Source organism: Vigna unguiculata, chromosome 7 (genome assembly GCF_004118075.2).
Source record: "Vigna unguiculata cultivar IT97K-499-35 chromosome 7, ASM411807v1, whole genome shotgun sequence".
NCBI classification, from domain to species: domain Eukaryota; kingdom Viridiplantae; phylum Streptophyta; class Magnoliopsida; order Fabales; family Fabaceae; genus Vigna; species Vigna unguiculata.
Genome location: NC_040285.1, coordinates 36,001,008 through 36,016,524, shown reverse-complemented (window position 1 = coordinate 36,016,524; position 15,517 = coordinate 36,001,008). Strand labels below are relative to the sequence as shown.

At 34.5% G+C, this 15,517-nt stretch overlaps 2 protein-coding genes across 2 annotated transcripts; both read right to left on the bottom strand.

Annotated features, from left to right (window-relative positions):
* Positions 1 to 1,365: 1,365 nt before the first annotated feature.
* Positions 1,366 to 10,074, bottom strand: LOC114189642 (folate-biopterin transporter 1, chloroplastic). The gene is made up of 9 exons (XM_028078266.1): positions 9,740 to 10,074; positions 9,253 to 9,488; positions 8,929 to 8,993; positions 8,642 to 8,804; positions 6,641 to 6,789; positions 6,278 to 6,532; positions 5,985 to 6,153; positions 5,811 to 5,903; positions 1,366 to 2,357 (listed from the first exon to the last, which is right to left on the bottom strand). The coding sequence occupies exons 1-9, from the start codon at positions 9,966 to 9,968 to the stop codon at positions 2,058 to 2,060; spliced, it is 1,659 nt and encodes a 552-aa protein (XP_027934067.1). The 5' UTR covers positions 9,969 to 10,074; the 3' UTR covers positions 1,366 to 2,057.
* Positions 10,075 to 11,450: 1,376 nt separating this feature from the next.
* LOC114191088 (FCS-Like Zinc finger 8-like) lies at positions 11,451 to 14,735 on the bottom strand. The gene is made up of 3 exons (XM_028080255.1): positions 13,618 to 14,735; positions 12,708 to 13,511; positions 11,451 to 11,913 (listed from the first exon to the last, which is right to left on the bottom strand). The coding sequence occupies exons 2-3, from the start codon at positions 13,436 to 13,438 to the stop codon at positions 11,814 to 11,816; spliced, it is 831 nt and encodes a 276-aa protein (XP_027936056.1). The 5' UTR covers positions 13,439 to 13,511; positions 13,618 to 14,735; the 3' UTR covers positions 11,451 to 11,813.
* Between the last annotated feature and the right edge of the window lie 782 nt (positions 14,736 to 15,517).

Here is a 15,517-nt window from a genome sequence, read left to right as displayed (position 1 = left end):
AAATATTTATCAAATAATATTATGTAAACGTACCTTGTTCTTCATACCTTGAAGTTCCTTTATGCTCTTTTTTCCAAATTAAAACGAGAAATACATTATTTATCTTAATAATATGTAATTTACTATGCTACTATATAACTCTTCTATGTTACTCCTTCTCGATGTACCTTATTACCTTCCAGAACTCAAACATTATCTATTTTAACAGTGTGTCCTTCAATATTTTATTACGTTTAATAACTCTTTTATTCCATTTCTTTGCTGCTATCTCATCTCATCCTATTCATTCCAGAACTTTCAAACGTACCATTATAATTTGCTTGGATAAGTGATGACGAAGGAACACAAAGATGGAAAAATGGTAAGAAAACCATTCAACATTCAATGAATTTGGAATTTCTTTTATTTGTTAAATCTGCTATACTATCATTGCAAAAAAAAAAAAAAGTAAGGTTTTTGCATTCTTCAAAACATCACGTATTCATATCTTCACCGAAATAAAAACGCTCTGCGACGTGTGTACCTTATTTTTAATACTGAATAAACATTTCAATTTGATCTCTATTGTAAATAAACTTTAATTAAATTAAATGTCTTACAGAATTGAAAAGAACTACAGGTCATCATTTGATTAAAAACTTGATAATAAAACATGAACATATAATTTATGCTAAGTATATAAATTATTTGAACATGATCATATAGTTACAATTACAAACTGTAGTACATAATAAATTTATCATTTTTTTTAATAACTGACTTAAAAGTTATAAAAGGTTAATCAACCATGTAAACTTTAATACCGATAATACATGCTATATTAATATAATACAAGATAAGATAATGTAAAGGATGTCTAATAAAAAGGAGATAAATGGACACCTAGGATGATCCCAACATCCACCCGACAACCCTACTACAAAATTAAAAAAAAAAAAACAAAAAAAAAATTAAGAAATAACAAAAAGCAAAACAACGTGTAACAGTGTTGTTGGAATGTCTATAAAAAAGTGATGTATGTATCAGCACTCATATAAAGTACACGTACGTAGCTTATAACCTTCACTCCGGTACATCTTCATTCCCTCTCCTTTTCCCACTTTTATTAAACACATTATGATCTATTAAGAAAGAAAGCATAAATAAAACATTGACTCGTTCTTCCTTTAAAGGGTGCTGCGTTTGGAGAATTAATTCCAATTGAATCAATTATCCAACCTAAAAGTAAAAATTAACTGCTTCTCATTCGATGTAAATTTTTTACTCTTTAATTAATTTTAAAAATCAAACACGTATTAGTTTTACGTTACAAAATTAATTCTAATGAATTTTACACAATTTAACACATAACCAAACACTACGAAATCTTAAAAAAAATTCAAAATTGAAAATCCTGAATATAAGTTCTGAGAACTTTATTTAGACAATTACAGGCGAATGTTTTATGTCTAGAACTATATGAAATCACTAGTCCTCCATTTTACTACATATGAGAATGTTGAACATAAGCACCCCGGCAAAATTACTTAACCTTAAGCAGTACATGGACCCAGTGAATCTTCTTTTTACTAGAAGATAACAAGAAATATAAGTTGCTTGTTTTCTGATTAAGTATAACTGCTTATGGAAACACGTAAGCAGCTTAATAGCGATTGCCATTATCGAATAACGATTATTGGCTAATAAATACAGAGCCCCCAAGTTCTTACAAAGAAGTAAAAGGGTGCATGATTAAACAAAAAAGGAGAAAGTACACTACAAAGAACCCCGTGAATGATAGTTCAGAGTTCTGACGAGATTGACACTGTCGTTGATGGTTAGCACTATCTTGAGTCATATTGTCTAGAAGCTTTTTTCTCCACAAAATCAAACAGTTTTGATTTTAACTTGACTTTGGTGTCGTGGTAAAACCCATGGTAGAAACTTGAGCATCGTATATACATATACAATTTTTTTCTGCAAGTGTAAGTGACATCTGTTGAACTTGCAAACAATGAGAGCTATAGCTTTGGCAAAGAGAGACAAGTACGTGAAAAGCCAAGGACAAACAACCAGAATCAATGACACTTCATCTCAATATCGGAATCGTCGTCCGGATTCCCATCAGGATTGTCCCTAGGGAGAAGGCCAAGAAGAGGTAGAGGCAATAATGAGCTAAGATTGCAAAGGATTATCAGAGGTGCCAAGTTATCAAATTTGTCCTTGGTAATTCCAAATAGTTGAGTCAAGCCCGCCCCTAACAATCCCCCAAGAACACTCCCTCCATTAGATACAGACATGAGAGTTGCGAAAAGAGTTGCCTCCATTCCTTCAGGACATAATCTTGCTGCTAGCACAAGAACGGGCATGAAAGAAGCCTGTAATAAATCAGTAATCAGATGCAAGACAAATTTTGCTGCAACAGATAATACACAAATAGTTGAGTTGTATAACCAAAGCACACGAAAGTTATCCACGTAGTGCGCGTTAGTAGGGCACATTTAATTATGTCGTAAGTCATAAAAAAGATCAAATTTCATTTATCATTATCAAAACTGCTACAAAAGGTATATTCATCCTTTAAATTTACTTCTCCATAAGGAAGGTGTTAATCTTCAAAAACAAGTCGGAAGAAGAAACAATTATGTTTTTACATTTCGAACTTCAAATCCATGGAAACCATGTATTTCTACAAGAGTGCCAATAACAAGATCTCCAACACACTGTATAATTGGCTAATATTGATTGAAAACTACAAAGTCAGGAGAAAAAAATGGTTAAATAAGTAGTGAGACCCACCAAAATTTATGAATTGCCATAAAATTTAATCAATAGAAGAGTGTGTTAGAGAATGTGTTGCTTGCATTTTCCTTCTTATAAATAAACGAATTTAGATTGTCTACTGGTGATTTTTTGTGTTGTGCCATCGAAGTATACTGATTTTGATATTCTAAATACATTAAAAACTTATTTAATATATCAAAATCAATGTATTTTAAAGGCACAATAGAAGGACAACACCAAAATAGTCTACAAAGAAAGGTCCTCTGTTTATGAGTGACTAGTAAACTTTACAACTAAGATTTTTATCATAAATACCCATTAGTTAGTCATGATAGCAATTACATAGGTTAGGTAATCAAAGAAATACATGGGGTTATGGTAGAAAAAAGGGGACTGGACCAGCAACTATATTGATAGATACCCATTAGTTAAGTTAGTAAACAGTCAGGTTCCGGTCCCCATAAGGGTAGGTATATGTTACGAGTAGCTGCCTACCACTCGGAATCCTAAGCAACTTCAGCTATCATTGCTATATTTACCATGGGGCCAGGGTCAATGCTTGCGAGGTGGGGGCGTCCAGTATTGATAGATACTTATGATAGCCATTAATTTGTTATGCTAGTAATTAGTTAGTTAGAAAGAAATACAAGGGCTTGTGTGTTAGAAAAAGGGGAATGGGTCTACAACTATTAGAGGCCCATTAAATGTGGGTTTACGCTATCAAACCAGTAGCTGCCTATAAATTGGGATAACTGTAAATAGGTTAGGGGACTGAGGTAGAGAAAGTAGTGCGAAGAGTGTATACAGTACTCTCAGATATCTGGAATCAGGTATCATAGTGTTCCCTTACTAGTTTCAACCAATAAAAAACCCATTATTTCTCACTGTTACGATTTCAGTTATATAAACAGGTATGAGGGCTTTCAATCTTGGACTTGTGGAGGTTGTGAAAATGATTCCAAGATTTGATGGGAAGGGATGCACCTTTGGTAGTTGATCAATTTAGAACATTGATGGAACTTGAAGTGCGAGAGGAGAACCTACCTTGGGATTTAGATGACACTGAGAGGAGACACTCTCAATTGTATGATTTGTTAGAATAGCAACCAAATTGTCACATTTCCTACCTCTGATAAGGTTGTGTTATGTGCTTTTCAACCAAAGATTTGAGTTTGTCTTCAAGATTCAGAGGAAGAAGATAAAATAAGCGATGATGAATTTCAATGGATCAAGAGCCAAGGAAAGTATCAAGGTGGCAAAGAAGAATCAAATCTGGTGAATGGACCAAGAAAAGAAGAATTGGAGGGACAAAAGAGGATGGAAACTGAGGAAATTAATGTGAGCAACCGCCATTGCAAGAAACACAAGAATCATATACAGTCACGGAAAAGAGTATGGTGAAGAATTGGAATTTTGGAGGAGCTCTAGAGAAAGAAATAGCTTCTTTTCAAAATTAGTGCGATGAAATGCTAAAATAGGAAGAAAACAGGAAGCCACAGGAACTGAATTGTTCCTTGTTCACATGAACAAAAACCAGTAAAATAAGGTGGAAGAACTTCATAACCTCTTCAGCAGCAATTGGAAACACTCTGTTTCACGGTCAAAAAGGCCATAGAAAACAGTGTTACAAAAGAATTGACTCACTCACACATTTGTGTTTGTCCCAGGTTAATTAAACGTTAATTTTGGGATGAAATGGTCTGGTTGGCTTGGAAACCACGCTGCTTAAATCAGTTGAAATACCAGTAGGACTTTGCTTCAGCAGTCACAAGCTGTTTACCTTAAGGACAATGTGAAACTTTAGGGGGAGACTAGTGATAGATACGCATTATCCCTATTTTCTTTCAATAGAAGATCAGTTCTTTCTAACTGCTGTGATATCAGTTCTTTCTCACGGCTGTCGTACCAGTTGTATCAGATATCCATTAGTTAGTTGTGTGAGTAGGATAGACATTCAATGAAATACAAGGGGTTGTAAAACAAGGGAAACGGTCTTGTAACTGTTTAGACCAATTAAAGGTGGGTATATGTTAGCAGATCAGTAGCTGCATAAAGATATTAAGAGGGGTTGAGAAGAAGATATTAATATAGTTAAATAGAATTAGGTTTCAGAAGAACTCTGGATCTCTCAAATATCTAGAAAATTCTTTGTAGAAATGCACTCAATCAATAAAAACTTCCAATCAACAGTTAGGACAAAAATTAGACTAGTGCATCATGTAAATCATTAGACTGAAGTTCCACAGAACCAAGATAAAAAACATGAGACTCTCTTGATCTACAGAGGGGACGACAGTAGCTATGAGCAGACAAACAGAGGATGAATACCACAATGAACAATGCCTGAATGAAAAGTATAGCAGTAGACAATGTCAGAAATTTGATCTGAAGAGTAGACAGGCAGAGCAGAATCAAACTCACTCAGATACCATATTGAAGACTAGAGATTTTAGAAAAAAAAATGCTTTATTTAGGAAGCACCAAACAACCTTACCATATAGATTCAGAGTGACATTACATTTAAGAAAAATAAAAATAAATTCAACATCTAAGAATAATGATAAGTAACTAACACTAACAAACTTAGTCTTTAATTCGCAAGAAACCATAATGATATTAACGTTTCCAAATGCAAACATGTAATTTAATTCTACAATAAATCCCTCGAGAGCTACTTCAAAAAGACTGCTAACTGCTGGTGCTTTAGGCCCTTTTAACTGCTTTTAGAAGTTACTAGTGCATTTGCATTGTAAACAAAAACAATAACTTCCCATCTAAGATTAGCAAATAATAGCAGCTTCAAAAGTACCAACAATAGCAGACTTAAATTTACCCAGAAAAATTTAATATTACAGTGAGAAACTAATAGATTCTAATAGAAGGGTGGAAATATAAATAGTTTTAATGCTTGAATAGCGAAGGATAAATGAAATACAAGAAAACTGTTTTCAGTAAACACAATAACCTGATTAATAACAACAGTAAAGAAGGTATTTTGTCGGGAGCCAGTAGTATATAACTAATGAGTAGAAGAATAAAATGCTAACCTGACTCAAAACAGTGAGAATTAATGAATCACCAATCGCGAACCACTCATCACTAATGCCAAATTTCCGGTTTAGTCCAGTAACAAGGAAAACCTGACAATAAAAACATAAAGATGTTTAGAACAGTCATCTCACATTAAAAATATATACATTTAACTGAATTATACAATTAACCTGAGTCATCCCAAGAGTTGAACCTAAAAGGGTAGTTGCAAGAAATATTTTCCGTAAAGGGACATTCTTCAAAAATCCATTATAAATACCAACGCCAAGCAGAGACGCAACTGAGGTAACAAGCTTGACACGTCCCAAAAACTCCGGGGTAAAACCAAGAGAATTTGTTCTGAAATGGATAACAGATCATTTAAAATTGAAGTAAATACAATGAGGTGATAAGAGAATACCAAGAGCACAGGAAACTCTTCATAGATAAAAAATAATAATGATCATATTAACAGTGAACATACGTAAAGTAGAACATCGCAGAGTCAGACTGCGGAGTTGCTTGCCACAAGAAAATAAACAGAGTGGGTAGAAAAACACTACGCTGTCGCACAGAACCCCAGAGCTGAATAATGCTCTGTTTTGAACTTTCCCAAAACTCTGTCCCGGAAAAGAGAAGATTTGGCCCCGTAGCTGCACCGAGCATTGGTTGTTCTTTTACAAGAATGGCAACTACAGATGTTATCAACGGAAGCAATGATGTGACCCCAAAAACAAACCTGCAACAGTATATAGTTATTGGAGTTTAGAAGCACATTAAAAAGATAAAAAAGAAATACCTCTATCAGAAATCAGAAGTATCTTGGTTCACAGACTTCTTTCAGTACCTTACTCCATATGCATCCAGTAAAGACCCACTGAAATACGAGCTCACAATTCCACCAAAGGCCGAAGAACCCCAACATAAAGACTGAAGAGATCCTGAGGTGCTTTGTGACTCACCACGTGCCCTCTCCACAACCATTGAATCTACAACCTAAAGCACAGATCAGTGTCTGAAATAGTTCTCTGAACAATTTCAATCTACAGATGACAGAAAACTACAGGTATAATGTCAGAGGCGTATAAAATTGAAAACAGAAAATAAGGTGAATTTGCATCCATGCATTGAGCACGGTGATGGAAAAGGCAAAGCTGCAAAAGGACTAAAATATATATAGCAGTAAGGTATCAATTTAATACCTTAGTGCAATATGAAAACCTAAATACCAGATGATGGAAGGAGTTAACTAATTAAAATTTAAAATATAGTACATTATAAAATAATCAAATCATATGAAAGAATGAATCACAAAATGAAGTGATTGCAAGCATGCATAAAATCTATATAAAAAAAACGTCAATAATGAAGAGAACAAGTAGACAGTTGTTTCTATTTATCCAAACTGTTCCTTGTTGACAAAAAAGAAATGATAAACCAATAAAATTTCATAAAAGTTAAACATAAAAAAAGAAATATTTTGTATTTCTGAAAATATTTATTTTGTTTTCACTCTCCACTTTATTTTACTCCATGAGAGATTCTTTCATGGATGATGGACGGCCAATAGTTAGAAGGGGGTGTGTGTAAAAAAGAGAAATAAATTTGGAATAGGGAATTAATTTAAATGTATTGAAATCTATAAGACTATAAATATGGGAGGTTAGAAGTTGTAGGAGAGAGGAGAGGTGCTCACGAATCACCTTGTTGAATTCTTCCTGGTTATACTGACCCGCATACTCCATAATATTCCCAGGGTACATTTCCCTAGTTTTCTATTCAATTCTTCCTGTTTGCTTCATTTTAAACTAGTTTAGTGCATCAATTGGTATCAGAACCTTCCACCATATCTCTCAACTGAAAACAAGGGGCATGGATGGTGATGTTGGCATTGCAGTGTTCATGCAAGACTAGTCAGGGCTAGTGCACAGCCAGCACATATGGGCGCTGGGTCTCCGGAGTGTGGTGGGATGTTAGGACCTACTGCAGGGTATGGTACTTAGGTTTCAGATTGGAAGGATGGAATTCAACTGTGAGGTTTATAAGGCCCAAGGATCTCCAACCGTAATTATTAGCTTTTGTAGTGTGAATCTCCAAGGTTCTTGTCACTGTATACTAGCCCTTCGGCTGGTCCTGAGCAAACACTACAAAGCTCATATCACCTGTACCTTGGTAGTTAAGTGACGTGGAAATTCCAAGGCTAAGAAAAAAACTAAGATATCTTTGACTGTAAATATCAAACAGTTGGGAAGAATTCTGGAAAGAGATTTTTGGATGAAAATTTTTAATTTCTGGTTCTTTTCTCCCTTGTGTTGTGCAAGGTTCTTTGCACTCATGTAAGATTCACTACCGGATGGAGATCAGGTAACTGAATTTTGATAACAGGATTTTTTTATGTATTACAGATTTTTGGCATAAATTGATAGCTTAAACATTGATATAATAAGCAAACCAAGAAAAAGGGATATTCCACCAATCATTTACACTCATAAAACAGCCAACTTCCAATTAAAAGGAGAAAATATATGTATAAAAGATTCTCCCATTCATTGCTACAAGATATGTACTTGCAATTGAAGATAACAAGTACAAAAATAAAGCACATAGGAAGTACACCAGCATAATTAAAGAACAACGATAATACATACATCACCTTACATCTATATATTTCTATCATTTAATTACAAACTATCCTACCCACTTTTCAGTTCACTCACACTTGTGTTTCAGTAATTTCACATCAATGTTAGATAGTCCGCTTGGTGTTGATGTGTAACAAGCATCATTTCTGTAATTAAACTATTCCAGAGAAAAAACATGTGTGAATAACTAAGTAGGAGACACTCACAACATCCGAGAAGGCAACAGAGAAAGATCCAAGAAGTATGCAAAAAGCAGCACTATATTTGTTGTCAACAAAAGTAGCCATCAAACTCCATGAGAGTGCACCAAACAGCCCTGACAAAACCAGGTATGACCTTCTTCGATAACCAAAGAGGGGGACCGAATCACTGCACACCACATTAATTACTTCAATAATGAAAATGCAGTCCCCGGTATAGATAAAATAAAATTGAGAAAATAATGAAGCACCCACTTCGGGAAGCGGAAAAAGTGAGTAGGTTTTGGACTCACCTAATAAACCCATACAGAGGCTTGACAAGCCACGGTAAAGAAGACAAACCAGCAATGACAGCTGCCTAGCCAACATTATGTGAGTGTAACATATCAGTCCTTCAAATGTCAGTTCATAATTGATTCAATAAAAAAAGAAAAAGGATCGGAAGTTCAAGGAAATGCTATCATCACTCTTTTGGTTTCTATATTTGATTTAAGCAAATGTTCACATAGAACTCACACCTTAAGTTAGATAAATGAACACATATTATAAAATTAAAATGAAATTAATCAAAAGATGTGCACGAACAGCATATTAAACCCCGAGTTCAGAAGACACACCTCAGCAGGGTCCAAATGCAAATCATCTTTTAAGTAAAAGTTGACAGCCAGTCTTGCAAGACCTAAAACACCTTGAACAAAATACACCATCGCAACAGCAACATTGTCAGGGGATAACTCTACCCCAAACAATTTGATGCTGCTCATACGATATTTGTGCTTTCTAGGAGGAACTTTACTAGAGGAAGAAGCCTCTAGATCGATATCAGTTGTTAAAGCGTCATCTTTTCCAGCACCTGCCACAAAAATCAAAATCCAACATTGATGCCATTTTACCATATTTGAAAATAAATTTATGAAATTCAAAAATTAAGAAAAAAATACATAATAATTCAAGCTCAGTGTAGAATACTTCATCACTCAGCAAACGCATGATGAATTGCATTAAGGATAACATTTACAAAAGCACATAGAAAATTTATACAGCCAAAAAGAAAATTAAAAGTTGCATGTGTCGTGGATGAGGAATTTCAATTTTGAAGCTTACTTATACGAGAAACCAAAAAAGGGTCGCTATCCTCGTTACTGAGTCGGAGAGAGGAGCTAGACCTCGGTACAGTGCCGGACATTTCCATTTCCGGCTGATTCCGACGCGTTCTCCGGCGGAATGGCGGAGTACGAGAGATAATTGGCGTGCGGCGTGTGAGTGAGGGATAAAAGTTGGAAAATTTGGAGGGTAGAAATGGTAATAAATACAAAACGTAAACGCAAGTCATTTTATTTTATGGAAATATTTATTGGTGTAATTAAATTCATTAGGGAGTTGAAATTTGAAGCATGTTATAGATGCTACAGTCCTGGCATAGCAGCTATGGTGAAGTTAGTGCGGTGCGTGCGTGTGTGAGGTGTGAATGAATAAGATATGGATATTTTGTGGTGTACTAAGATGGAGTTCGAATAGCCTTTTTTCAGTGAATTTCGAAGCCCTTAAAAGGTTGTGTTGGGCCTTTAGAATGGGTTTCGTTGTTTTTTTTTTCTTCTATCATTCTATACGTAACAAAAATGTGTTAAAGCTGTATATATGAATAGTGAAAACACATCTAATAATACAATAGAAACATGTTTCCCTAATCTGTCTTAAAAAAAATCGAGATTTACAATTAAGCATTTTCAGCCTGTATTTTGACAAAATTTTATTGGGATATATAAGGAACACGTTTACCACAACTCGTTTAGTTTATAGAATTTATCAACTTTTAATACATTTCAGCTTTGAAAAACAAAAAACGCATCACTTTTTTTAGAGAATTATCTTAGAGTAACTCAATTTTATGATTTAAACATTTTGCAAGATACTTAATTAAAAAAAATATTAAATATTTTTTTATCTTTAAATACAAAATTGAAAATTGTTCAATTCCACACTTTAATACATTTTAATCCAAAACTTAAAAAGTGAATGAATATATTTTATATTTTAGACTAACATTTGAATTGAAACTTATCAAAATGAAAACAATTCAATGTTATCTTAAAACAAGTTTGACACTTAAAAAAAATCAACACAATGGAATTTGGAGAAAAAAACTATATTTACTCATTTTTAAAATTTAGAGACCAAATTGTATCAAGGTTTAAGAATGACAAATTTTAATTTTGTGTCAAAATTTAAAAACTAAAAATATATTTAACCTTAAAAAAATATTAAAAAATATCAAGGTAACGATAAACAAATAATAAAACTTGACTGGAGCAGAAATATGTGTGTATCTTAAGGATAAACAAATAATAATACTTTACGGGGAGCAGAAATATGTGTGTGTCTTACCAAATCCAGCTTCAAGTATCCACCAAAAAGGAAATTGCAAGTTTCCAAAAATAAGAAAAACAAATATTGACAGAGACGTGCTTCGCTTTAACCAAAAGTAAATAAATAAAACAAAGAAAGAAGGGTAACTACGCTATGAGTTTACTCATTAGTTTTACTACCATCTTTGTTTTGCCACAAATGTTGTGCTTAACATAACGCCACAGAATCATTCTTCTGACCAAGTCAGAAAACTGTTCCCTCCTAAACCTTACAGCATGTGCTCCACTCCAAACCATACACAAATCCACCATCGGATTATCTAAATGCTCAGTACAACGGCTCCGATCATCATGTACTGAAAATATGCTAAAAGCACAAAGAGAAGAGAATCTACTACTACTACAGATGATGTCACTGGTCCTATGAGCGTGTCATTATAGTATTATCATTATCACTTTCCAATACTTTATATTATATAACAATAAACAAAGATAATATGGAAGATCAAGTCATACACATGTATCATTACAAAACTGTGGCCAACCCAACAGCAATCCCCTAATTCATTCATCATTTCAATAAAATCAACTCTACAGTACTATCTCTGCCTGCAATTCCCCTTTCTATCTTCTACATTGCTAATCTCATACAGGGTCACACTGATAAGCAGAAATAGAAAAACCAGGTACAGTGATCCTGATTTCCAAGGACCATTTTTTGTCCTAGAAAAATAAAAATGAAGGTATTATTCTGAGCCCTTTGAAGCAAATCATCGAATGGCTTTTGGGCGTTGGAGGCTTAAGGAATCAAACTATGGCCCGTAAATATCACTGCCTTCTAATTTATTCATCTCTTCCTCCAAAAGCATCCCTTGGTAACGGCATTCATTGCTGCAAAATGCTCTCTCACCCCTGCATTACAACATCACCAACTAAATTTAAGATCTTTATGTTTATTAATAGTTCTGATCTAATATAAATTAGTAGATCATACTTTCATTTCACTCTTATCCTTAACTTTATAGTGTAACAAAAGAACTAATTGTGTTTGACCAAAATAGAAAATAGAGTTACTTTGGCTTACAATATTTCAATTCAAAATTTTCCCAGTCTTTGTTGTTTTAAGAGGACGGATAGAAAGAGCTCAAAGATACGAAGAGGACAAAACGAAATTAGGCAGATATAGGCGAGCCCCATTCATTATGACATCAATTTAATTTTTTCTGCAGAAATATATTCAAGATGTAGTACCGTTTGATGATCAGATATTAAAGCAACTTTGCAGTACACAAATGAGCAAAATCAGCTTTTTTCCTTTCTTTAAATAAAGACCACTTGAATCCTTTGTCAGCTATTCCTGTTAGAGCCTAGTGCCAGATAAGTTCTGACAAATATGCTCGCAGTAAAACTCTTTCATTTTTTTTTTTAATATTGATCAGGCCAAATAAAACTAAATAAAACCAGAATAATACTACAAGAAAAGACTTTGTTTTTCCGAGTAATTTTTCCCAGATTTTTCATAGTTCACCATAATTTATATGACGCAAACAGAATAATTTCAGTCGAGGTTTCATCTAGTCTATAAAAATGAGTAAAATTTGCTGTCTATTCACATCTCAAATCGAACAAGCCAATTAAATTCCTATTTCAAGAACAAAGAACTGGACAAGTATTTTTACGGGGATAGATAAAGAATAAGCAATTACCTGTACATGTAGATGTCTTTACCCTCTCCAAGGTTTCTTTTGCAGTGAAAGCAGACACTCAAAAAGCTTCGAGAGTGATAATTGGTGTGATGAGGAAAACACCCATTTTCCTTAACAGAGCACCCAAGTTCGAAGCAGCTACTCTCGATGACGCAATTATCAAATATGTGAGTGGTTCTTGGGTTTGGCCCATGGGAAATCACACGAGTGTAGTCCTCAGAGAGTTCCATTTCGCTTGCAGAGAGACATCCCATAAAAACTCGCTGAGAATTAGCACCCCCGGATGCAGATTTTCCCATGCACACACTCCCAGGGGAAAAATTTCCCTTTTCAGCTACTAATTTGGATGATTCAGTTGGGGACAGCGGAGGAATCTGAATCTTAAGCTGAGATCCAAAAACAACCATTCGACTCTCATGTTTGGAACTCGCCTCACTGTGTTTCTCTTCGTCGACAAGAGCGTCCACTAGGCCAAGACCAACACCTTTAGAATCCAATCTGTCCCAGTGACGCTTGTGTTCACTCCCTGGGGTTCTGGGGCTGTTTGTTTCGGACCAAAAAGGGTTCTTGAAACCGGAGAAAGGCTTGCTGTCGAGTATGGAGGTAGGGCTCATCATGGTTTCGGTTTCATGGAAACCTTTGGGAGTGAAATTGGTGAACAACCTAGGAGAACTGAAGAAAGAAGACGAAACGGATTTCTTGTACTTTTCTGAGGAACCAGAATCTGCCATTAGACCCCTGTTTTGTTTCTCTCACTAACTCATTCACTCAGTCACCAATCACCTTAGCTTGCTTTTATGTTTCCTGAAACCAAGACACAGAATATGCCACAAGTTTAGAACCATGTTAAGTTGTTTAAGTAGTGCTCATGTGATAACAGTGCTTGTGTTTGTGTGTGTACAGGAATCACCTGAAAGGACAAGGTTGGCCAACCAAACACGACCATCAGTTGGAAGAGGCAACACCAACACCAACACCGACTTTAAACAGAGGCTATAAATTCTGTGAAGGCTTAGAAGAAAAGGGAAAAACTGCAAATTGCAAACAAGTTTCCATGAGTAGAAACCTCTCCCTGTGTGACACCCCAATCCAAAACCAGTGAGAAACTTTGAGAAACAGAAGGAAAATAGGAGTTGCTTTATTTTGTTGAAGAAAAAGGAAAAAGAAGGAAAGAAAGAAAGAAAAATGACTTTTTCCCCGGCTTTCTCGCCCTCGGTTCTCCTGTTTCTGAGAATAGAATCACGATGGGGCTCAAAAACGACATGCGAAGAGACCCTCAGTGGTCATGATCAAAGGACCAGACGTGCATGCATCAGACAGCAGAACAAAGAAGAGTTTGTATTTTTGTTCCTTCTTTTGGCTACCTTTATTTCTTCCTTTCAATTTCTCTGCATTTATGTCTCTCACTTCTGTTTCACCTCAAATTATTAGTGCCTTACGAGTAAAAGGCCAAACACCCCTAAGGTAAAACCCACTCAACTGGTCCCTAAAATCCCATTTCCCCACCAAAATGTAAAAGATAAAAACTTAAAAAAGCTACGGTTGTGATGATGATAATTCATACGTAATCCATAAAGCCCTTCTCTTTTTTTCTCCTCTCCCTTTTATGCCTAGTGGGGTTATCTTTTTTCACTGTGCTCTTTCTCCCTCTTTATTTTCCACTAGTTCAAGACTCCATCATGAGCCCTGAAAAATTGGCATGGAGTTGCAGAGCCACCAGTACTGAGAAAGAGAGAAGCATAGGATAGGACACAAGACAAGGAAAAATTCAGAATTCAGAAATCATAAGCGGTGTGTGGTGATGGTAGTAGTACTGAGAATGTATGGCTTGTTGGTGTCTTCTTATAAAGACGCGTGTGTTCGAGAATTTTTTCTTTTTTTCTACTTTTTTAGCGTGTGTTAGTTTCAGGAGAAAATGATCCGTGGTTTTAACAAAACCGCCACGCTGCACTCTCTTCTCTCTCAGCAATGGCAGTAACAGTGTCTGAGTTTGATGTGTTTGTGAGAAAAAAAGGTAAGGTGATGTTTTGTGCGTGGAATTTGCGATTGGCTATCTCAATCTTTCACTCTCAACTCGCGATTGGCTATCTCAATCTTTCACTCTCAACTCACTCAGCATCAGTGGATCAAAGGCAAATATAAAGTATAATAGCATAGCATGCTCACATCATAGATACAACCACTCACGAGACTTCAATTACAAGATGCCTCCATGCCTATACCACGTCTTAATCTAAATTAAATACATAAAAATATAACTAAAATTGATGCTTATAATTTCTTTTTAAAAGAAGTGCACTTAATTTTAAGGTTATAGAAATAATTACCAATGAGACTTATTATGATGTAAATTTAACATAATGGAGATTCGTCCACCAATGTTGAATTTTATTACGTATATCCAATCAATTATATGAAATTGACATACTAAAAATGTTTATAAATCAGATTGTATAGTATTGTTGTGTAGAGGAATGCTATTATACCAATTTTTATAACGAATATTTGAATAGTGGATAGAATAAAAAGTTGAAATTTCAGTTAATGATAGAATTAAGAGATGTGATTCAAAGAACGTGTTTGAGAAAAAAAAATTGGAGAAAAAAAAAAGTCATTATTTTATCAACAAGAGTTTACTGACTCATATTAAATAAATAAATAATTAGAAGTATTTTGAAGAAATATATAAATTATTCCTTTGATTTTATTCATTTAAAAGTATTTAATTAACTTATAATTTTGTAAAATTAACTTAATTTAGTATATTTATTTTCACTATTAGTTTTGTAAATAATTTTTTTATAATTTAA

Coding starts and splice junctions, on each gene's coding strand:
- LOC114189642 (XM_028078266.1), bottom strand. CDS start 9,968: ATGACTTGCGTTTACGTTTTGTATTTATTACCATTTCTACCCTCCAAA. Junction 6,533..6,640: donor CTGGATGCATATGGAGTAAG/GTACTGAAAGAA, acceptor ATACTGTTGCAG/GTTTGTTTTTGGGGTCACAT. Junction 6,154..6,277: donor TCTGCGATGTTCTACTTTAC/GTATGTTCACTG, acceptor TATCCATTTCAG/AACAAATTCTCTTGGTTTTA.
- LOC114191088 (XM_028080255.1), bottom strand. CDS start 13,438: ATGGCAGATTCTGGTTCCTCAGAAAAGTACAAGAAATCCGTTTCGTCT. Junction 11,914..12,707: donor AAAGACATCTACATGTACAG/GTAATTGCTTAT, acceptor GTTGTAATGCAG/GGGTGAGAGAGCATTTTGCA.